Source organism: Phycodurus eques, chromosome 13, assembly GCF_024500275.1.
Source record: "Phycodurus eques isolate BA_2022a chromosome 13, UOR_Pequ_1.1, whole genome shotgun sequence".
In the NCBI taxonomy this organism is placed as follows: Eukaryota; Metazoa; Chordata; class Actinopteri; order Syngnathiformes; family Syngnathidae; genus Phycodurus; species Phycodurus eques.
The window spans coordinates 19,212,198-19,237,004 of NC_084537.1; the positions used below are offsets into that span (position 1 = coordinate 19,212,198).

The following is a 24,807-nucleotide window of genomic DNA, read 5'->3' on the forward strand; positions in this document are numbered from 1 at the left end:
GTTAAGAGTTTAAGAGGCATCTATTTCAATATTGTTAGACACTGTTGAATAGGGGTAGGAATAAAGATTTCAAATCAATACAGAATAGGTGATCCTGTAACAGCAATAGTGTACAGCACTTGAGGTTAAAGTGATGGAGATCGGTGTAACAGTACCAGTGGTTTTATACATTTTATAGAGGCAATAGAACTTGTTATATATTATATATATATATATAAAATATATATACATATATTATAAAAAATATATATTATATATCTACAATATATTATATATATTGTAGATATATAATATATATATTATATAATATAAATATATAATATATTCTACATATATATAAAATATATTTATATATATATAACATATTATAGATATAATATATTATATCTATAATATATATATATATAATATATTATAGATATAATATATATTATATTATATATATATATATAACACACACACACACACACTTCCGTTTTGGATTTAAGGCATTATATAACATGAATAGGCACAAATACATTGTAGTGCAAGGGAAGGAAAAAAACTAAAACAACAAAAAAACCCAAACAACTTTCACAATCGAATTAACTGAGCGAGAATGCACACAGACTGCTCACATCATATGGTACACCTGCACAATCTAATGAGGTCCAATACTCGAGCGGTATGAAAAATTGTGCCCTTACAGATAACGGTCATTTTTGATTGACACTGTCAGTAAGGTATTCGTTTAATAGCGTGTTTCGAACTGTGGTTGGAGTTTGCGGTGGTGAGTGCAACCAAAATATGAGCCTCAATATATTACTGTACACCATTTTGGAGGCAGCTCTTTTATTGGATCTCAATAGGAACATCAGTGAGTGTAATGTAACAATACAGTAGTTGCAGTGGAAAGTGGACTATCGGACGCAAACAAGGAACCTTCCTGGTTCATTAAAAGGGAATTAAAAACAGTTGATTTAGTGCATTTCACACACATTCATACCTTTCCTTATAAATACAACAAAACAGTTAAAAAAACAAAACAAAACAAAACAAAAAAACAAGAGGTTAGTTCCTGTGCAGGCTTTAGAATAAGGCAGCGTTGAGTACCCATCTGCTTTGTGTTTTCCCTAAATCGCTATGTTGTGTCCAGATGAAGCCACACTTGACATCAAGAGGATCCATCCTGGCCATGATTATAGTTGCCTTGTCGTTTGGGAGCAATGAACATAGATTACATGCTAAATGCGGAGTCATTTGAGGCCAGTGCGCGGCGGGGCGTCACTGGGCTCGTGCACATGGGGGGGTGGGGGGTCTTTTGGGAGTGTGGTCGGTGTCAGCGCAAACGTCTGGAGGAAGGGAGCTTGTAGGTGGGCCCTCTCAGGAGCTGGGAGCCTCGGCCCGGCTGAGCGCGATGGCCAGCTCCAGGTCCTGCTGCTCCTGCAGCCGCAGTCTTCGCAGCCGGTCGTGCTCCTCGCGCTCGCTCTCCCGCTTGGCCCACTCCAATTGCTGGCTTTCACTTCCAAACTGCAGGAGCCAAACAACAAGAGGTTAGCCGCGGAAATGAAGCAGAGACTAAAAAGTCAAAGCTGACCCGGGGACAGGACCGAACATTGAATGCAAATTGGATAGAAAAAGGACATCCAAAACATGAGTGCGATGATTTATCAGAACGTTTAAATTGATGATACAGCAAAAAGCAAAGAAATAAAGCTGATAAAAGCACACCAGACGTTGCCCCGTGTACATGCGAACTCGAGAATATTTGTTTTGAACGGGTAGTGTTCATGATCACGCCGCATGCAAAAGCTCGGCAGCAGACTGGCGGACCGACCTTACCTTGTCTTCTTCATATCCTGGTAGGAAAATTTATTTAAAATAAATAAATAAAAAAAGCCCTATAACAACTCTTCATGCTGACACAGAGAGGGAAAACCGTTGAAGGTATAGACTGGAGAACAAAGACACGGCCCCCATGCGTCATAATGCCACTCGAACAAGCTTTGAGCGTAATCCAACTCTTCAAGTATACGTTTTCTACGAAGCTCAACTTTCAATTCCTTAGAAAAATAGGCCACATAAGCCATGTTTCCACAAAGTGTTACGGTTCAGTTCAGTTCACCTTGGAATGAAAACTGTAAAACCTGCTTTTGTACATGTGACAACATCTGAAGAACCAGCCTATGTCTATGGAACCTGTTAACTTCAGGATGTTTTCTGGTTGTCACGTTCCTTAACTTTACTACTATGTCTTGATGCTATATATTAGCATTAACCAACATCAGATACTGTCATTTTAGTTATTATTATTATTTTTTTTTATGTGCCACAGTTTTAATTGCTTTATACATTTGCTTAATACTACCATTTGTGCCACTTTATCATGGAATATAGCAGTGTAACATTGTGTAGAGCATTGTAAAAACTATTCGCTGAAAAATTTACTTAATCCGCGCATTTCTTTGCTCTTTCCGTAACGCCGCAAGATGCTTTCCAAACACCATGTTAGCAGAGGAGTAGCTAGCGTTGGCCACCAGCTTACAGCAGGCCGGCTTGGGAGCGAACAGTGTGATGGAAGCTTCCAGTGGCGGTCCTACAGGTAGGCGGGGCTCCCTAGTGTTGCGACCCGAGAGAGCAAGGTGGTAAACCTCAAGATGATGCAGAGTAAAGTCTGGCTCACTATTGGTCATCTCAGTGGTGTAAATTAACAGATCAGCAGATGCCAACGGCTAGCTAAGTATCTATCACTAAATCAAAGATGTAATAAAATGGCCAATAGCAAAGTCGTAGTTCGTATTTTTAAGGATTTCAAAGTGGGCCTAATGCCAGCTTCCTCCTATTTGCATTATTGAAATCAAGGCATCTGTAAGTCATTTATTTTTAAGGGTAATGTTGTAAGATGCACTTGAAATGAAGTTTTGGCATCATAGTTTGGGGTATGTTTAGGGTTTAAACTATGATAAGCAATTAAAGACTTAATTTTTAAGGGAGAGCATCAGTATACACATTCAGATATTAGCGTTGTACTTTAGCGAGATGCTACTTCGTAAACAAATAGAATGCAACTCAAATAGAATGCAACTTTGGCTGGCAGCAGTCATGGCTAGAGATATGCGTTTGGCAGTTCGTAACTTGTTAATTCATTTGAAAAGTCATAACCCAAACGTAACTATCCGTGCAGCGAAGTAAAAGTAAAGCGTCATGATTGACATTTTCTTAGTAAGTGTAGGGAATTGGCCTAACAAGAAAAACTACAACTATACTGCTTGATGGAATCATAGAATGGCTGGAATGGATATGTCAAGGCGTCCAGGTCAGTCATGCAGACATTGCCTCGCCTCCATAATAAACACAGCCAATAAACGAGCCGCAGCAAAGTCATATGCAGTGCCGGAGACCGTTAACGAGCCATCTTTTCAAACAATGGCATAGTCGATTCTTGGACGCATGCAGAAAAAAAGCACAAACTTACGGAGGCAGGACCATCTTTGGGAGCTCTATCCGAGCCTGCCGGAGTAAAATAAAGTAAACTTAACTCTCCGCTCTGGAGCGGGACTTTAAATCCAGATGTGCCCTATTCTGTTACACAATCCTGACAGGAAGTAAAGTTTGGCAAACTGAAAGCACGCACACACAAAAGAGGCAGCAAGGATTCAAACCGAAAGTGAGTCAAGGGGCAGAATTGCAACCTCCTGAGAACCTGGATGTGAAAAGTGGGTGTCTAACAACCAGAAGGGCTAACATAGAAACTCCGAAACATTGCTAGAATAGTCATGGGAGCCATTCCCACTCACGTACAGAAAACAAATGGATGGATGTTCCTCTATATCCAATCCCTCCTTTGATTTCTGCCTTTTTTAGGATCCATCCGTGGCATGAGCCAAGAAAACATTACATTTTGGTCAGAATCTGGAAAAAAATGGGGTAGATCGCATTTTTAGGCCTCGGCAGAGGTCTTCCTTAGCCCAGGCACAACCGCTCCACAAAAGAATAGGAAATTAGTTGTTTTTTGACAATTAGAGAAAGGACTATTATCTGTGTTTTTAAGGTGGAACCTCCAAAAGTGGTACAATTTGGAGAGCAATCTCTGGAAAAATATGCCTTAAAAGTCAAACAAAACTTGATGTTGGCAAATCTTGCAAAACTCAGTAAGCATCTATGGGATGAACTCCACAAGTGCATTGGGTTATTTTCTAAAACTCTAAATTCCAGCAATCTCGATAAAAACACTAATAGGTGACAGTATCGGCTCCCTCTCGATTATATGTCTGTCATGCATCTTCAAAGGGTCAGTTCGTTTGAGTTTACTTTGATTTGGCGGAGGCAAACGTCTCCAATGGCCGGTAAGAAAGTTAAAATGTTACTTGGAACTTTGCCTTCACAGTTAAAGATTTGATGAGTTTGAGCATGGAACCATATTAATTCACATCATTTAAAACAATTGTTTTGAACAGATTGCATTCCACTTTGGAGGCTGCACTGTAAATACATATTATTAGTGTCTTACTATATTTTAGTTCGCCCACGGCTTTGGGGCTCTCACTTCCCCATCTTGTACGAAGCCACACACACCTCTGCCACTCTGCGTGGTCAAGCAAAGGGGAACAGCAACTTTCTCACGCCACCGCTTCTGCTTAAAAGCACGAGTGAGAGGTCACAGCGGAAGGGCACACGATGGGCACAGCATGCGTGTTTCGCATGACGGACATGCATAGAAGCACACACAAACTGTGTAGATTAGAGTGATTCTCTGACTTATCCAAGTGTTTTAAAGAAGACATTTGCATTTTGTTGAAACAGTTTCCAGGTGTCTTAACATTTTTAAAATGTTAAGACACATTTTCATCTAAATACTGTACCCTAAGGATAAAGAATTACAGTACACTTTGCACCCAATTTCTTTAGCCTCACTGAATTTGGCCTGTTTTGAGGGGGCAGTCCTGCCCAGCTGGCAAGTCATTGGTAGAGAAATTCAGTATGGGGGCATTAATGCGTAAATTACACACAAAGGAACAGTCGCAATCAAACCCTCGGGGCGGGTGTGCGAGGAGCTAACACAAGCAGTGTATGTTGGAATGAACCAGTGATTGCGTCCTATTAACCTAATACATACTTGGCAAACAAAGATGATTCTGAAGTCCTGCTCATACAGACACACTGTGCTTACCGTAGGGCGGGGCAGGCCGGTTAGGTACGCTTTTCTTTGATGGCAGAACAGGATTGTCAGACTTCTGTTAACACATGTGATTTACAAAAATAAAAATCACTCAAGCATCCTCTGGCATTGAACTAACAGATGGTGTTCATATATGTGGTTGAGGCTGAAGAGAAACAAACCAGTGTGATGAGCAGGGCATGCTACATCATCGCATTCAAAAGTTTAAATGACTCGAGAAACTAATTACTGTGAAAAAAATACCGCATTTCCTCAAATAGACAGTGTCCCAATTCGTCGACAAGTGCAAATATACACCTTCCTTTTACTACATACGACTAACGTAACATTTAACAGCACTCTGTTGCCAACTAAAACAGCAGCACCTACCGATGCATATAAACAGTCTCCCTGATGAATTAAAGTGTGGAGTCATGTTTCGTGTTATAAATGAGTTCCCTGCACAGTATTACCTGTGATCGCTCAACAATGTTGTATAAGTCAATGTTTGTTTAGCATAAGTCTATTTTGATTCAAGCTATCATTTCATTTGACATAAATCGTAATATACTTGTAATTTTGTATTTATTTTTTTTATCACTCAAAGAATGCTTCCAATGTAATAAACCCCCAAGTAGATGCATCCCCCATCTGCAGCTGAGTAAACCCCCCAGGACACATTTTGTAGAATGTTAACACCGTACTCTGACTCAAATCACTTGAAATTTCTTACACAACCAGATTGCGTGTCATCCGATGGCCTGAAATCAGTCAAGTTTGCATATATAGTACAGTTGGCATTAGTTTCAGCCAGCTATCATGAACATAGTTTGGTGCTGATGATAGTGGCTGCTACTGTAAAGATGCTGTGGTTTTCATGTCACTTCATGCGGTCTTCCTATTGGTTATCCATCATAACTTCAGAAAAAGGCAGACATACTGCAAGATGATTTCTCACTAATGTAGTATTAGGGCCATATTTGGCTAAGCTTTTGATGTAGTTTAGATTTACAGTAGTTTTTTAATATGCATTTATTTGTGTTGTGTATTTGGGTGTATACAGGGAACAATCTGTATATTTCGATGTCAGGCTCATATTGACAGGGTATATGCAAACGCATGGGGAGATATTAGATATGTATCAGATTTCCATCCACCATATCAATAGGCCTGATTCCGATCAAGTTTTTTTTCTTTCCCATTTAGGCAGCCATAATGCATATCCCAATTGTGTCACTTGAGAACAAAAAAAATAAATAATCTGAATTGTGTCACTTGAACCACAAAATGTAAATCCATTATGTTTGAAGCTGACCTTGGACAACTGGCTAAAACCTGGAAATCCGGTGTTGTTCTTCAAAGAGTTCCCTCCGAAGAGGTGGTTCGGCATCCGGACTGACTCTGCAACAGGAGCATAGTAAAACACACTGGTGGAAAATTTTCAAAACTTAAAATGAAATTCAGTCACAGACCACTCGGTTCAAAATTACGCTTTACTCCACTGAGGGCCTGAGTGCTATTTTTAGGGCCCCACGGCTGCTAAACGTTCCATGACATTTGGCCAAATCCTAAAAAGCAGAAGGAGGGTGTTCTGTTTAACCTGACGTATGCATCTGATTAGCTAATTAAAGGCGTCAGTTGGAGCACTGTTAAACCAGAACTGTGCCTGGCTTGTTTTGAAGCTTTGTGGTATGTTGCTTAATGAAAAAGCGAGGTAAGAAAAATGTGCAGATGGTTACAGTGGAGAAAAACAAAACATTGTAAGTGAATATGTTTGTTGTGCGTGCGCAACCACAAGAGGGCCCATTCATGTGGAGCCGGGCCGTGTGTTTTCTTTTTGGCACAGTAAGCCAACGCAGGTCCACAGTCACTTCTGTGTTCGTTTGATGACGGGCAACTCGCTGGTCAGCAACTTAGCCACCCCCTTTTACCCCTGCCACTGACTTAAAACAACTTCCACACTGAATAAAGAAAGTGAAGTGCAGCAATAGTTAAGGTAGGCTGGGGGAGCATTTCAAGGAATGACAGTGTGTCGTAGTAGTTACAGACTTTGTTGTGTTTGCCTCCTGCCAACCTCCTGTTTTTCCAGGGTAGGTGGGTGCATGAGGGGGTATTTTTAGTTTGTCGGTAGTTAAATGAGAAGGCCCTCATCTAAAAATAGCCCCAAACCACAGGAACATCTGAAGTTGTGGAGAGTAAAAACGTAATTCTGACATGTCACCCAAAAGAAGTGTTCCATAATGTTCCCTCATATGAATAAGAGGCATGATATTTGGAAACATCTGTGACAATTCTATGCAAGGCAAAAGCTCAGTTTCCACCACGCAGTACGGTTTGGTAGGCATTGTCCTGCATTTCCAGTACCATCTTTCACAGAGATCTCGCGAAATTAACACAGAAGCCAGCAAATGTTGGATATTGTAGTCAGACAACAGGTTGGGAGAAGTAAGCGTCAGGATTCTTCCCACCCTGGTCTGGCAATTTATAAACCCCTTCCACACCGGAGGGGTCCCATGGTTTATGACAAAGTTCCATTCCTACAGTGGTAACAAATTTGGACAGTAAATTGTATGAAAAAGACTTCTGACCAATAGACCTAAAACATGACACACACACAAACTACCTTCTTTTGCCATTTGACCATGTATTTTTACACAAATTAGTTCACTGTACAACATTTGTAACCTCGAAACAGCTTATGTCGGTACCAGAGTACTAACAGAGAACCTACTACTGCAAAGGTGGAAAGTTGCAGAGACGATTTCATCCACCAATTCTTTTTCAATGGCAGCGACAGAAAAAATAAAGTCAAAATCCAGAATTTTATAGGTAGTGTAAAAGGGGCTGTTTGTTAAATGTGTGACCAGTACATTCCCACTTTCAAGCACACTTTCGATGGGGTAGTATTGGTCGCTTCCGTAGTGTGGAGTCAAATACGCTGCTGTTTTATGATTTGTTGATAGCGAGTTGTCATTTCTGGAATGAATAAAAGGTATTTTCTTTAAATACAGTGGAAAATAAAAAACAAAGAATAAAGTCAAAATAACTAAAAATAGAAAAAAAAAAAAAAAAATAAAAGCGAAAAGGTGAATCCGCGGTTGTCGAATTGGGAGTATGCGGGGTCCACTGTACACCAAAACAAACCCGCACACCACATGAGGAAAAAACAACAACAACAAAAACAAGCCAGATCCGATCCAATTTTATAATCTGAACCAAACTGTACCGCCTGGTGGAAACAGCTTCATTGACCTGTGGGGAAATGTGAAACCTAGATTTTCAATGCACTTGCATATTTGGACTCTGATCTTCGCAAGGAGCCACCCGCTAGCTCACCCGTAGTTGCCATGGTAATGGATGCCAAAACTCCCCCAATGTAGGGGGGGTGGTGAACAGTGGCTCATTTGGATGAGACAGGACTGCTCTCTCAAAACAGGCTAATATCGTGCACAAATCTAAAAGGGAGTGTGCTGTAATTAATTTTCCTTGGGGTATTTTTATGAAAGCATGTTATTAAGACCTTCGGGAACTGCATTAAATTACAAATAAAATGCCTTTTCGCGGCAGTTCTACATCATTACAATGGCTCTGTGTGATTACATGCAGTGATGCTGGTACCTGAATGCTTTGGTTTTGGGCTACTGGATGAGAACCCAAGATGACCGCGCATGGAGCCAGGCTGAGAGGAAAAAAGCAAAAATTGAGCGATGTCGCTCAAACCCTTGAACACCTTGAATTTCCCAATGTCACCTTTACTGGCGGCTTTGGTTTTCCTGCGAAGGGGTCCGAGCTGACTGCTCCGCTAAACAGATCACCAGATGAAGTACCCTTGAAGTGATCGCTTTCCCTGAAAGGATCTCTAAAGGGATCTAAAAGGACATAGAGCTTGTCAGGATGGCAAATGGGTTTTACTCTATGAACTCATTCATTAGAAGGACCGTTGAAGGGGTCCGGTTTGAAGGGGTCATCCATCTGGAAGGGGTCTGCTGGAGGGCCCTTTGCGGCATTGGTGTTGAACATGGCTATCCTTGATTTGAACGATTCATCCTGAAGGGCGAGGGGGAAGTAGTCATACCGCCAAAAAATTTCATAGCTGTATAACATAAAAAGTAGGATACCCACCACCACACTCTGGAAGGCACCATTCTCCTTCTCTGAGAGCAGGTGGCTTGTGGCCGCCATGTTGTTTCCCCCAGCTAAGTCTCGTAGGGCGCTGTTGTACTGCTCGATGGTCTTGGCGAACTCCTTCTGGTTCTCCTGGATCAGTGACAGCTTGCTGCGAGCCTGAAAGCACCGCAGGAAAAACAAAAGACACTTTCATCCACATAGAAAAACAACTGTTGTATGCGCTTAGCTGCGAGACTAGAAAGGATTTTGCCTTGGTCAACCCTGTTTTTATTTTGCCGTCTTTTCCCCCCCCCCTTTCTATTTAAACCTTAATGAGTTATTATTTAGTTAGCACAAAGCAGCAATGCAGAACCTGCAGAGGCAGTACTTTGCAAGCTTTTTTTGGTGTAAACCGGAGCAGATTTAATGAGATATAAAATGAAAAAAAAAAAAAAAAAAAGCAAACTAAATACTGCAATAAATGAAGATTCTCAAATAATTTCAACAATAAAAAAAAAAAATTGGGAGGAAAGTACAACACCAAAACATTTTCTTTTTAGGAAATGAACAATTCATATGACTGTCATTACAAATAGAGGCTAAGCTTTACATAGTAGACATGTGGCAAGAGTATACCTCCTGTCCCTTGCTTGATAGGTTCAATGTGGGAAGACAAATAGATGTAGGATCCTTCTTTATTCAAATGACTGCTTACCGGTACTTATGAGTGATTTTCTAGCGATAGGACCAACGACCAAGTGCAGCGCTCAGTGTCAGAAAGAACCCTATGGATTTTTTACGATCCCACAAAAGAAGGCTAATGTAACTGAATATAAAGATGAACAAAAAAAAAGACAATGAAAACTGTCCACCAACGTCAGTGCTTTGCTCACGGTTAGAGTTTTTTTTTTTTTTTATGAAAAAAAGAATATATCCCAAAAAAGGTAAACGTAACTTAAGTACAAAATAAAATAAAACAAAAAATGTAGAAAACAGTGCTCCTTTTCACCTCTCAGTGCTTTTCCGTACATTCACAAATCTTGATCTACCAATCAAGGCGATCGTGTCAAAGTGAGAATCCTATTTAGTGTTATATTCTTGAGCCAGATGAAGTTGATCAGTGAAGTGAATGTTTTCACCATTATGTAAACATGTTGTCTTGGTCCACTCTGACCTGGCTGATCTCTTCCTGGGTGGTCTTGAGAGACTTGATGATGCTGTCCAGCTGGACGTGGCCCGTCTGTAGGCTCTGCTCCAGCTGGGCCTCTTCATCCTGCAGGCGGCCCAGGTCCGCCTTGGTGCGGTTCACCTCTTTCTCCTGGCTCTGAAGTTCGCTCTCCTGGGAGCGGATCTGGCTCTGCAGGGTGGAGATCTGCGAGGGGACAGATAGGATTTGATATTTCAAGACTCATTTCCTCTAAAGTCCCCCCCCAAAAAAATCAAACACAACCCAGACCGTTTGCGACTCTTCCTGAAACTTCTGCTTGACGTCATTTAGCATCCCTTCCAGCTTGGAATGCTGCTGGTCCATCACATCCAGACGCTGCTGGGCATCCTGCTTGTGGGATACGATGTCCTGCAAGCTGCTGCTCTCCCTGTCCAAGTCATGCTGCATGTTCTGAATGCAAAACAATATTATACAGTCTGAACAAATTCCGGTTTTTGCGCTGTTTCTCGAGCATATATTTTGGGCTTCGCCTTACTTGAACAGTGTGATTTTGCCTTCTTATGGTTTCTTCTTTTTCTTTGAGCTCATGTTCCAGGATTATTTTTTCTCTAAAGGGTAAACACGCAAGAGATGTCATTCAATCTATATTATAAAGAAAATCAAATTATAGACTAATATACAAGGGGTATCATGCTAAACGGACTGCACTTATATAGCGCTTTATCTACATTATCACAGTGCCCAAAGTGCTTTACAAAGCCTCACATTCATCCACTCACACATACATTAGGGTTTAGTGTCTTTCCCAAGGACACTTCGACATGCGGACAGCCGGAGCCGGGATTCAAACCAACTACCCTTGGGTCACTGGACAACCCGCTACAGAGCCATAGTCACCCTGTACAGGTACAGGAGGTCATCGGTCAGAGTGGAGAGTGGGAACAGGCTGTTAACTACAGCTATCGCAATATCCATCCATCCATCCATCCATTTTCTGAGCCGCTTCTCCTCACGCGGGTTGCGGGCGTGCTGGAGCCTATCCCAGCTGTCATCGGGCAGGAGGCGGGGTACACCCTGAACCGGTTGCCAGCCGATCGCAGGGCACATACAAACAAACAACCATTCACACCTACGGGCAATTTAGAGTCTCCAATTAATGCATGTTTTTAGAATGTGGGAGGAAACCGGAGTGCCCGGAGAAAACCCACGCAGGCACGGGGAGAACATGCAAACTCCCCACAGGCGGGGCCGGGGATTGAACCCGGGTCCTCAAAACTGTGAGCCTGACGCTCTAACCAGTAGTCCACCGTGCCACCCGCTATCGCAGTAGTAAAGTCATAATTGAAACATTTGTATGAAAAACACTTGTGGGGCATTTAAAAAAATAAAATAAAAATAAAAAAAACATGACAACTAGTTCATTGCGCGGCATTCATCATCTCGAAACGAAATGTCACGACTGTTATAAACTGCGGACCCCCTTATACGTAAACTTATGCATACTACGGGTGAGTATATGTATTCGTATTCAGAAACATCTGATATGGTACCGGAGTGTACCATGTTCCTACATAAAACATAGTAGGTGAGGGGCAAGAAGTCTAATTCTCGTGCACTAGCAATACAATCTAATCCAGAAACAACTACAGTTCAACTCAGGCCATTGGCGTTGCACTTTCCTAAAAAGAAAATATTTAACTTATATAGTACATTTTTCATTTTTTATATTTATTTTATGGTCTACATTTTGTTTGAGTTTTTATTTTTTTAAATCAGAGAATTCTGTTTGCTTTTTTTTTGTCATTAAATGCGTTCCTGTTTACACAAATGAAAATCGGTTCTGTGTTTTGCATTTTGTTCCCATACTGTATTCAAATGTGACCCCAACAGTCACTATCGAGCCAAGGTACATAAGGATTTTTTGCGTGCTGTTATGTCCACCCATTAATTTTCTTCAGCGTTTGTCCTCATTAGCTGGTGAGCTGGAGCCTATCCCAGCTGAATTTGGGCGAGAGGTGTGTGGTACATCCTGGATTGGTGGCCAATCATTCAGAGGGCACATATAGACATACTGTTTGAGCATTCACAACTAAGGACAATGCATAGCCCTCAATGAGCCAGTTTTTTGGAATGTGAGTGGAAGACGGAGGACCCAGAGAAAGCCTACGCAAGCATGAGGAAAAACAACAAACTCAACAACTCAAGGTGGGCACTGAGATTTGAACCCCAAACAGTAAGGCAGATGTTCTAACTCTGCTGCCATTGTACATTTACACCACTAATAAAATAATGATAAATAAATATACAGTTAAACCTCGATCAATACCGAGCCTTATAATCTTAATAAAGGCACAATTTTTACATGGCTTTTGTATTGTGCAAGTTGTGGCCAATGAACATAGACACGTGAAAGAGTATTGCATTGCTGTGATAGGCAACATTGTGATTTAAAGTACATGTAAAAATACAGTTGGCAGATTTGACTTTATAATGAAGACTCTTCATACACTGCTTTGTTTATCAGTACCTCTCTTATGAAACAGCTGATATCAACAGCAGCAGGTCTCATGAATGTTGATATAATAAAAAAATAAATAAAAGCTCGTCGTTTCACAGAGCTCATTTCCCATCGTTTTTAAAAAGAAGAGAAACAAATCACTCCTCCCGGCCGCTTCGAGGGGCTCACCTCTGCAGCTGACTTATTTCCTGGCTGAGGTCATCCAGTTCTTTGATGCCCGTCAGCTCTGCAGGCTCTATGGCCGTGAGGTCCTGAGGCAGGATGGAAAAAGTCAGAAAAAAAATTACATGAGAAACAAAAATGATGTTGGAAGAGGGACTAAAAGGGGTGACGAATTAGGGATTGGAATCAGTGAAGGAGGTCCCCGCTGATATGTGGAGCAAAACAAAAGACAGGAAGGAAATGCATCTCATGCAGTCTGAACAGTCGCACAATACATAAAAAGCACTCTGACAAAATGACACAAAGGAATGCACCATTTTGAGTCATGATGTCATGCCAAATGCAGCTCGAGGAAGTTTGATAGAGAACATGGACCAGTCCTTCATTTTATATCCCTCGTGGATTTAAAAATATCTATGGAACTTCCAAAGTAAAACAGATCAAGCTTAGGAAAGATAAACAATGATAATTATTAACAAATAATGAGCTCTTCATGACATTAGTTGTTTGCACTGAGTTAGCTTCCAGGGACTCCTCACCGCTTAGCTGCCTCACACACACCCAGTTGCTCCACTTGCAAAGCTGTTCTGCAAAAACTCTTTGGCTCTGAGTTACTAAAATCCCAAATAACAGGCGCAAAATTGCATGCCTACTCGAACAGGTGCTGTTGGTGGGCGTGTTGCTTGCGATTTACTAAAATTTTCATCTTTTACTAAGACCCTATTTAGCAGGAACTAAACAGTGTGTTCACTCACTAACAGATTGCACACAATGTTGGCAACATGTTGTAAAAGTGCTGGATGTTGCCATATTTAAAAGATGGTTCTGTGCTTCGGTAGCGCAGATGGTTTTCTCGATGGAACAGTTGGGAGAGCACCGTAAGCGGGAAATGAAGTTAGAAGTGATGGGATTGGAAGTGTAATTGTAATACATATTACAGAAAAAGTATATTGCGCTGATAACTTTGGGGAAAGCCACCAACCGCTTAAAAGCCATGTTTTGTTTGATTTAACTCATCCCAGGTTTGTGGGTTACATTTGGATGTACAGGTATATGGCCATCCGGTGTAACATAGCGTTTGAAACATCAGATTTCTTGACTTTAAGTAGTGACCGGACAAGATTTTCCAAAAATGACAATCTGTCAAAATGCAGAGTCTGGTTGGAATGGCCACTTCAAACAGAGTACAATGCAGCAATAATTTTGAAAATTGGATGATGGGATACGGACATATTGAGCTTTTATTGGAGGGGGGGGGGGATTGCCCTTTTGGGGAACACTTTTGTGTGATATCGCCTATGGAAAATCTGGTCAAAGATTGCCTTGATATTAGAGTAAAACTGTATAATTTAATTATTTCTCAACATATCTCTACAAAAATTCACATATTAAAGTACCACAATACACATTTTTTCCCCTAAAAAATTCATTAAAGGTTGATAGAGTGTATCATACAATTGCAAAAGGAAACTAGATTCCCCCTCCTCCCAAATTGTACATGCATATCCCGGTACATAGGGGTTGCGATAAAGGTGTATTGTTATTCCAATATGATATGTAATGTCTAATGTTACAATTTATATATAAAATGGTACAGTTCTACTGCTCACCAGACACACGTGCGTGCATGATTTAACTTTCACTTGTTGAAACATTTACCAACCCGTGTCTCAATCACATTATTACTACTATTACGCAACATCTGGAAAAATGCTCTTGAAGAGGCCAGCTCCAATTGTGACAGTGTGCTAAAATGAGCCAGATGCGTGGAAATGCATAGTTAAAAAAGTTGACTGGCACCAAGTCAGCCCTTAAAATTCAAAAGCTCCAAAATTGCATTGCTGAATAGACTATGTTTTGATAACTTTTTGCTGGCATTTAAAAAAAATGTTTACATGGGCAGCAAAGCTTATTTCCCCACTGCCTTTGACTTTGCCTGCACAAGGCTGGATGGAGCAATAGCACCCACTGGTGGCGAAAAAGCAAATACTGTTGGAGCATGAGCGAGCAGAAAAAAGTGTCAGACAGGACAGAAACCAGCTGAAAAAAAAAAGGGGGGGGGGGACATGCAAAAAAAAAAAAAAGTAGGACAGTTTAGCTAGAGTCAGAAAGCACGAATCACCATATAAAAAAAATAAAATTGGAGGGAGAACCAGTACCCAGTGAACAAGGGTCATTAAAAGTCAAGACTTACAGGAAGCGCTGCTGAAGATGCCGCCATGGCTGTCGTCCTGTCCGAGGGGGGAATCATGTCTGGCGTGAGAGAAGTTGGCGGATCGATGTCTTTGGTGATCTTCTGATGGATCAGGTGCATGGCCAGGGAGAACTGCTCCTGTGTGAGCTTGCCGGTCTGTTTGGTGTCGGCGAGCCCCCTGCACAAGCGACATCAGTCATTGCAGGGAAACTATAATGGATCCAACAAGGTAATCATGCTCCTTCACAAATGAGCTTCGAAGTACAAAGCAAAGCAGGAGTTCAAAAACATTTTGGGTAGGGACCACTTACAATACATGGAGAAATGTTTCCAAGGACCCCTTCATAATCCTAACGGCAATAAAAAAAAATACCATATGTATGTAACCCGACAATAATCTGACTTTAGATAAAATGTGATTTTCCAAGTGGAAATGTGATGTAAATTGATCGATTTTCACACACCGCCACTGGCGTGGCTGCTTTTTTTTTTTTTTTTTGCATTTTGGAATAAGGCTGGCGGCACGGTGGCCAACTGGTTAGAGCGTCAGCCTCAGAGTTCTGAGGACCCGGGTTCAATCCCCGGCCCCGCCTGTGTGGAGTTTGCATGTTCTCCCCGTGCCTGCGTGGGTTTTCTCCGGGCACTCCGGTTTCCTCCCACATCCCAAAAACATGCATTAATTGGAGACTCTAAATTGCCCGTAGGTGTGAATGTGAGTGCGAATGGTTGTTTGTTTGTATGTGCCCTGCGATTGGCTGGCGAACGGTTCAGGGTGTACCCCGCCTCCTGCCCGATGACAGCTGGGATAGGCTCCAGCACGCCCGCGACCCTAGTGAGGAGAAGCGGCTCAGAAAATGGATGGATGGATGGAATAAGGCTGCAACATAAAAGCTTAATTTTTTATGCTGTAATTGCTGTGAATGGTTCTTCAATGAAGTGTTAATGGCTTTGAATACATACACGCATGCATAATATTGTAGTTTTAAATACTTCATAATTTTTTTCAAATAGTTTTTTGCCATTATAGGACTGTGTACCATATTGAGGGATTTTCAATTTGTTTTTATTCATTTTAAGATAAGACAGAAAAAATTTATTGTCTGCTTACATTGGAGTCAACGGATGAAGTGGTGGGGAGGCAAGGGGGGACTTGTATGACAGCTACAACCCACTTTGAAACGTAAATTATCGCCACCTACAGGACTAGACTGTAAAAATATTGCAACTCTCCAAAGCATGTGTAGGTGTACCTACTGTGTTGCTGGTCTTCTATTGTGTTAGAACAGATGTGTGGTCTTCAAAAATAGGCCAGAGCTTTCTGCTTTGCTCTTTGAGACACACCAGCAAGTGGAAAGTGAGTTACACCCTCACCAAATTTGTGCCAGCATGGTCTGGGAGAGGCTGGAGTGCATGAAGATCTCGATGACCTCCGTTCCATCTACCAGTCCGTCGTTGTTCATGTCGGTTTTCTTGAAGAGGTCATTGTATCGTTCTCTGTCGGCGACCGGCACCACCCACTGCTGCTCTGGCTGGCATTCAACAGGGCAAACACAACTTATCGTTAAAAGAAAGCTACAAGGTCTTAAAAAGGCCACAGTATGGGAAAATGGGCTTTTTAATTACTTGTATAGAAATAGTTCGGTCTCTGAAGTGTCTACCCAGCGATCCAGTGTGAAATAACCAAGTATATTATGATCTGCTATTTCCGTGAGCAAGTCATTCTGAATTTTGCCAAATTGCTAGGTAACAGTGTGGTGAATTTACCTAATACCGCCTGCAGTTTCTCTGCCCAGGACATATAACCCCAATTCCAATGAATTGTAAGCCTTGCCGCTTACATGCAGTGATTTCTTCAGATTATCTGAACCTTTTGATGATATTATGGACCATAGATGATGAAATCCCTAAAGTCCTTGCAATTGCACATTGAGGGACATTGTCCTTAAACCGTTCGACTATTTTCTCACTTGTTCACAAAGAGGTGAACCTCGCCCCATCTTTACTTGTGAATGACTGAGAAATTCAGGGAAGCTGCTTTTATACCCAATCACGGCAACCACCTGTTCCCAATTAGCCTGTTCACCTGTGGAATGTTCCAAACAGGTGTTGGATGAGCATTCCTCAACTTTCTCAGTCTTTTTTGCCACCTGTCCCAGCTTTTTGGAACATGTTGCAGCCATAAAATTCTAAGTTAATGATTATTTGCTAAAAACAATAAGTTTTGTCAGTTTGAACATTAAATATCGTCTTTGTAGAGTATTCAATTAAATATAGGTTGAACATGATTTTCAAATCATTGTGTTCTGTTTTTATTTATGTTTAACACAACGTCCCAACTTCATTGGAATTGGGGTTGTAGAAGCTTGGCGACAGAACCTTGATATTAAAAACGCATGAACAATGTGTTTTATTAATTTATTTTGCCCATTGAAACTAATACTGACAAAGTCACAAAATGAAAGTGACTATAAGAAGCAGGAAAAATGTAATCTGCAGGCCTTGCTCCCTGTTCACGGTGAAACCCGTTTGTCAGCATGTCACACATGAAAGAGCCCTGAAGCAATAACAAGGTGAAGATTAAGTGGCAGGTGAAGAATGGTGCATGTGGCAAAACGAGTTGATCCACTTGATGAGCAATTGAATAGTTTTCATGCGTGACATTTAAATTTTGCTCTCCAAGCTGTCTCTGCCCTTTAGATCATGAATGTATCCACATATATAACACATACGTTTCACTCAGTGGAGTCTTGACATCAGAGGACCTATTAAATTTTCATGCCATCATATTTGCTTGGGCATTCAATTTATAATAACACTGGCATTGAAATTCATCATCATCACTTAATTCATCTCTGATGATTATATGATAACCCTGTAAGCTTTTTCACTTAAGCCTTCAACTGTATATACAATACGGATGACTGAATGGGTCTCCTTCAGCACTTTGATAGTTCCCCATATCTTGGTCCTGAAAATGTAATATTAAATTACTCATTTATACAAAATTACTAGAAACTGTACCACTTTAAAAATATTGAAAGCGCTTTTCCACTTGCACTTTATAAGTTTGGCACTTTTGCCCGTCTTAGTGTAAAAAGTGTTATTTATTGAATGACTATGTAATTTTCTGATGTGTCTTTTCTATGTTTTAAGTCCATTGCCAAGAGATTACGGATATAAATGAGCCGTTTGCTAACTTCGGCACATTTTACGGAAGTATTCTACTGGAGTTCATTCATGTGCTTTGTCCCATTTAAATTAATAAATAGATAAATAAATAAAATGCCCTTGGTATTTTACTTTTGTAACATCTAGCTCATGCTAAGCTAAGTAAAATGAGGGGAAACACTTCTGATCTTCCTTAGTTCTGGCTATCATCATGACTTTTTTGGATTAAATTTTATTTATGTCATAATGCATACCTTGTACAAGCTCTAAGCAGTTGCGCAGACCAGAACGTCATCAGCATACATTAAATGATTAATAAGCGGATTTCCAAACATATATCCAGTTTCACACACCTATAATTCTTTGACAGACCATCCATATACAGGTTAAAAATAATAGGTGACAATATTCCACCTTGTCTGACTGGGGTATTGTGTTAGCAACTATCCTAATTGATGCTATAAATTATAGTTGTAATCACCTTGAGGCCACCAAGGACACTGCACCTCAATTATACATTAAAAACAGTAAACAAAAAAATACAGGGCAGTGTGGTTAAATTGAGTAGGCGATACTGAACAGGTAAGGTTTTAGTTTGTAATTTTGTTTGGATTTGATGGTTATGAAAGAGTCTGAATTGTGGAGGTCAGGTGGTAGAGCGTTCTAGAGCTGGGGAGCAGAGCGGCTGAAAGCTCCACTCCGCATGGTGCTGAGGTAGACAGGGGAAACAGTCAGGTGGATGGAGGAAAAAGACCTGAGGGTGCGGACTGGAGTGGTGATGTGGAGGAGGTCGGACAAATATGGAGGGGTGAATGGCCTTGAAGGTGTAATATGGAGTTTGAATGAAATCCTGTTTGACTGGGAACCAGTGAACTTCCTGAAAAATGGGGCTAATGTGGTGGAAAGGGGGATTTTGATGAGGAAACTTACAGCAGAATTCTGAACCAGTTGATCCATATGGAGGGACTTTTAAGGGGGCCCAAGGAGGAAAGAACTGAATTATTCCATACGGGAGGTGAGAAGACTGTGGATTAGGATAAAGGCAGTATGTAGGGTGAGGGAGGGGTAAGTAGAACGGGTTATGTTATTGATATTATAGTGTTAGATGACACCCAGACAGTAAACCTGGAGGAGAGGGGAAACCAAGGAGTGACCTACTGGGATGGGAAAAACTGAACTTTGGATAATGTGGATATGGTGCTAATTAGGAGAATTTTTGTTTTGTCGCCGTTTAATTTCATGAAGTTAGAGGTGAACCTTGGGTTTGCAGGAGAGGTTGAGCTGGGTGCCAACTGCGAAGCAATGAAATAGCATATCAAATTTACGGAATATGGTGCTGAGGGGGAGGAGGTTGATGAAAAAGAGCAGGGGCCCCAGGACAGAGCCCTGGGAAACACCTGCAGCAACTGGGGAGGGGACAGATGAAAAGGACTTTTGTTAAATGAACCGAGTGCGGTCTTTGATGTACTGTATGAATGGGAAGGCTAGGGAGATGTGGGTGATGCCGATGGAGGAGAGTCTATTGAGAAGGGTGGTTTGTGAGATGGTGTCAAAGGCCACACTCTGGTCAAGGAGGATGAGGATGGAAATTGAACCAAGTCAGCTTCAATAAGGCAATCATTGGTGATTTTAATCAGAGCTGTTTTGGGACTCTGAAGGGGATGAAAAAAGGACTTGAAAGGTTCGTAGAGGCTTTTATGTGGTAAGTGCGAGTGGAGTGGCAACTATTTTTTCCAAGAATTTTGTATGGTATGGTAGATTGCAAATGGGGCAGGGTTTACTGTATTTGTTGGGGTCTGTATCAGGTTTTTCAGACTAGGGGTGACAGCTGCGGTTTTGAAACATGACAAAGGTCATGGTGAGGGGATCGAGCTGGCAGGTGGAGGGCTTTGATTTATGAATGAGATCAGAAATTACAGTAGAATCGGGGAGTACGAAAGTGGAGAAAGACTCAAAAGATTGGAGCGAGGCAAAGCATTAGAGGAGAGGTGTTGGTGAATAATTTGGATTTTCTCATTAGGAAAAAGCAGTTCACAGACATTTTGGGAAATGGGCAGCTCACAAAAGACTAACTTGGTAGAAAATTTCACACTTGATGGGTGGGCAGGCATACCAGAGACCCAACTATTAAAGTAATTTTTTCATGTATTCTTTCAGGTTCACTGTATAGCATGTACAGTAGGTAAGCAACATACCTGTTTGCTGGCTTTAAAAGAGTGCTTTGAGGTTAGCTTGGCCGTTGGGCTGGGGAAGGGAGAGGCACTGGCGAGGGGAGAGGTGCTTCTTGTACTGTCCTTGAGAGCAAACGAGGCGGATCTGGAGGGCAGTACGGCCACGGCGCCGGGAATCGTGCCCGCCACCCTTTTCCTTTTGGAGGGCGGGATGAGGGATGGGGGCAAGACAGCTGGCACAGGCTCTTTCTCCATGGCGCGGTACACAAGATGCATGACCTAAAATGTTAAGTTGCATTAACAATAGGAAAGCACACATGTTTGTGTTAATTGACACGTGCGCAAGTTACCACAATGAATTCCTCTTTGTCCAAGTAGCCATCTTTGTCTGCGTCTCCCAGGTCCCAAATCTGCAGGGCAACAAAAGCCCTTGGTTAACTTGTCACGATAGACCTTTTCACCATGTCACATGTTCGTCCAGGTGACAAGAGACTGAGCAATATCTGAGGACCTCATGAGTAAACAAACCCTTCAGTGTCATTTGTCCAAGGTAGATCGGTTGAGAAAATGGGGTAAATGGCTTGAATGATGATTTTGGTTTTCTGTTGCCCAGATTAATAATGCAGGCATTCTCTTCTGACTGTTTTCAACCTTTTGGGTGCGGTTGGGCAGTCTTGCGATCTTCTCTGTCCAACTACTTCTGACATCCACTACATTTAGCCTTCTCACTCACAGGTTCCTGTGGATTAATTTAGGTTTTTTTTTGTTTTTTTTGTTTGTTTTTTTAAAAGAAAATCAGACAAAAATCTAAACCTTTTGGGGCATATCTGTGGGCGCAATCCCAAAAACAATACGTTTTTATCATCGTTTCGGTCCAGGTCACCGGTAGTCGCTCGCTTTTATGCCACCCTAAAGTATCCAGACGCTATTGTTTACAAAAATTATGAAAAGGTCAATGGCAAGAGTCATCATTTTAAGATGGTAACGTCACCTTTCCCAATATATCCAGAGGTAGTTTGGAGTTGATCAACACGGGCTTGACTTTATCACCGGAGAGGAAACCCTTCACGGGGGTCAGACTTTCGAAAATTCCTTCGAATTTACCTTTTTCATCCGGCTGGAAATCAAGAGAGACAATTAGAAAGGGGCGGAAGGAGAGAAAATACAGGGTAGTAGTCACATATTAGGAATTATTGAGTAAAACGCTCACCCTTATTGACCAATGGGCGTCAGACGCTGGCGTGCTTAATAATGGGCTGCTTGTGTCTCGCTGGAAGGAATAACATGCAATTTAGTGAAATTTTTAAGTTAATCACAACTACAAGCCAAACTTTAAGTACACCATTCCCAACAAGACTCATAAAAAATTATGTAATAATAATAATATTTGTTTATACTGCTATTAATTTAATAATATGATCACTATCGTGGTTGTAATTTGTAGTGATGTACAACTGCACTCTATCTAACGGAGAGGCAATTTCTGGTTACATTTTGGTAACGTTTAGTTACCCTACTCGCGTTATCTGCTCATTTAACCGAATGTTATGTTTGTTTGTCAGTAACAGCAATAATATTCCTTGGTCAATCTGCCCTGGGGTGTGTTTATTACAAATAACACAAAAGTCAAAGAAATTTTCCCAAAGTCCCAATAAATGTGTATCTCTTATTAACACCAGTACTATCCATTCAGTCGATATATGGACCACAACATGCACACCTCTTTTTTTTTTTTACAATGGTCAATCTGACCTGTAACAAAATAAAGTGAGTTCATAAATTCGAATGCAAATTTTGTAAGGGCGCGTTGATCAAATTTGACCCGATGCATGTTTAATCACCCCCCCTCCCCCCAAAAAAAGACTAACTATTGCAACACCATTACAGATGACTGAGTCAATATTTAGTGCAATGAATGTTTTATCACAACAACAAAAAATTACAAAAATTCATGGGCCAATTTGACCTGCAACACAACAGGAGAATGACTGCAGTTCTGTAGTGTTGATTTATTAACTGATATTTTAAAAAAGTGAGCATTAGCTTTTTAAAAGGAGAAACTACGATACTGAATTTCATTAGATTGTGCAGGTGTACCTAATGTTGTGGCCAATGAACACATAGTCTAAACTCTAAACACATCCATTCATCCATTTTCTATAGCGCTTGTCCTCATCATGGTTTTGGGTGAGCTGGAGCCTATCGCAGCGTGCATATCGATAAACAAGCATTCACACTCTCATGCATACCTAAGGAAAATGTAAAGTCCTCAATGAACCCTACATGCATGTTTTTGGAAAATTGTTACAATTATCAATACCAAGCTAGTGAGATATTCAGACATCCTTCGTATTACTACTCACAAATTTAGGAGGTGCCTCGGTTTGGGTGAGGTTGCTGAGGCTAACATTATGCCCTGCCTGTGCCGAGGCGACCAGTCTCAAAGCGATGAAAAAACCCTGAAGGAGAGCAAGGCAAACCCAGTGACTGGTGCGCACGTCTGCAGACACAATGACATCACATTTTGTACAAAAGAAAGTCTGTGCATTACCCGCTTGTCCAAATAGCCTTTTCGCTCCGAGTCAGCCAAATCCCATATCTTTGGGGGGAAAAAAGTGACATTAAAGCTAACAAATACAAGCGTGTACTGTATAACATGGTTCCCAACCACTGTTCTGTGTGCTTTGAGAGATCATGATGTGTGCTGCAGGAAAATATCCAATTTCACATTATTTGGCACCAAAATTATTCATTTACTAAGTAGATGTATCTTTGGTCATTTATCTATGCCAGCAACATGCAGTGCCAGACACAAAAATTAAATCTTCTTCCACTAGATAGTTGAAGGTACAATTAACCTGCCTAATCACCTGTTGCCATTCACACAACATAAGTCATGGCTTCCTGTGAGTATATCAGTTTTGTGTCCAACTAAACTGACCAAGATTTCAAACTAAGTCGATTGGTGAGTACAGCAGAACGTCGGTTTTCATGGTTAATACATTCCAAAACGTTTGACTAAAACTGAATCACATGAAAACTGAAGCAGTTTGATGGCATATGAAAGACGGCAAAGAGGGGAGATGGAGGAGACGAGGTTATTGTTTGGAAAGAAAAAAAAAGAAAAAAAAGAAAAGCCACTATTTTTGGATTTTGCTATGAAAAAAAGACAAAATGCTTCCGATGAACCTGTGTGTAGATGCTCACTCAAGAAAACAAGAGTTGTGCATGCGCATGGGATACTTTGTGTGGGCGCTCAATTCCAGGAAATGAGTGGTCGAGCCATACCGGGATTTCCATCCCTTTATTCAAAAACTAGACATTCAAATTGACAGTGCAGGAACTGCGCCAACATAAATTGATAATGATTATGCTATTGGTTTGGTCTGTAGTATCAGTCAGAAAATAGAATTTAAAAAAAAATCATTTTTTCCAAAGTAAAAGCAGATATTTGCAAATATCTTATTTTGATTAAAAACAAAGATTACTGTTCAGAGGCTGAAAAAAAGAGGCAGGATTTGGACAATTTAAAGTTAAACAAGGTCTCTAAATGAGTAATCATGGATGTCAAACCTTTCCCAGTGTGTTGTCTGACAACCCAGACTTTTTCAGGAATTGGGCCGCATCCCCTGCTAATATCTTGCCACTGCTCACTGGATCGAGCTACAAAACAAAATCATTGTGAGTGTGACGTACACAAAAACTTCGAGTCAAGCTTCTTCCTATTCAACAAAAGGACATGGCAGTTTCGTACCTGCCTGTAGTAGTTTTCGTAAACTGGGTTGCCACTCGATAACTGGAGAGGAAGCACAGGAAAGTAGTTAAAAAAGGGATTTAAGCTTCTAACGTTAAAATATGGCGGCTGTGGTGTCGTTTTGTTCTACGTTTAGTGGCGCTTGTTTGTTCTAATTAGCCACGGTGTGAACATTGTTAATTTCCTGACGAAAGCAAGCTCGGCAGCTATACGTAACTAGTTAACAACTTGACTCAGACGAGGAATATAACGCACACAAGTCAAACTACAGTCCTGTATATGTGAAGTTAGTTGTGGCGTCACGGTGGCCAACGCTAAACGTGGAAAAAAATAGACTTTTTTCGAAGCTGGTTGACAAGTTGTTACCTGGCTGAGTGTCATGAGCGCCGCCATGTTTCCTGGTGTCTCGGGAGCGCGCGCCCGTCCAC

General features: G+C 41.1%; 1 protein-coding gene across 3 annotated transcripts; it reads right to left on the minus strand.

Annotated features, from left to right (window-relative positions):
- Positions 1–431: 431 nt before the first annotated feature.
- LOC133411658 (epidermal growth factor receptor substrate 15-like 1) lies at positions 432–24,807 on the minus strand. Of its 3 annotated transcripts, XM_061694264.1 has the most exons (23): positions 24,746–24,807; positions 24,380–24,421; positions 24,199–24,288; positions 23,177–23,224; positions 22,989–23,084; positions 21,836–21,895; positions 21,617–21,742; positions 20,976–21,035; positions 20,650–20,904; positions 16,658–16,815; positions 15,287–15,464; positions 13,099–13,181; positions 10,948–11,020; positions 10,701–10,862; positions 10,419–10,616; positions 9,260–9,421; positions 9,076–9,184; positions 8,888–9,006; positions 8,756–8,816; positions 6,453–6,538; positions 5,150–5,213; positions 3,455–3,489; positions 432–1,509 (listed from the first exon to the last, which is right to left on the minus strand). In XM_061694264.1, the coding sequence occupies exons 1-23, from the start codon at positions 24,770–24,772 to the stop codon at positions 1,363–1,365; spliced, it is 2,439 nt and encodes an 812-aa protein (XP_061550248.1). In that variant the 5' UTR covers positions 24,773–24,807; the 3' UTR covers positions 432–1,362. The 3 variants fall into 3 exon arrangements, with proteins under 3 accessions (XP_061550248.1, XP_061550247.1, XP_061550249.1); XM_061694263.1 differs by having other exon boundaries at positions 9,076–9,421; XM_061694265.1 differs by lacking the exon at positions 3,455–3,489 and having other exon boundaries at positions 1,416–1,509; positions 9,076–9,421.

Bases quoted from the DNA above. Each gene is read 5' to 3' on its own strand.
- LOC133411658 (XM_061694263.1), bottom strand. From the start codon at position 24,772: ATGGCGGCGCTCATGACACTCAGCCAG. The intron at 10,863-10,947 runs GTAAGGCGAAGC...TTTTGCATTCAG, and splicing joins GGCAAAATCACACTGTTCAA to AACATGCAGCATGACTTGGA. The intron at 10,617-10,700 runs GTCTGGGTTGTG...GTCCCCTCGCAG, and splicing joins TTCAGGAAGAGTCGCAAACG to ATCTCCACCCTGCAGAGCCA.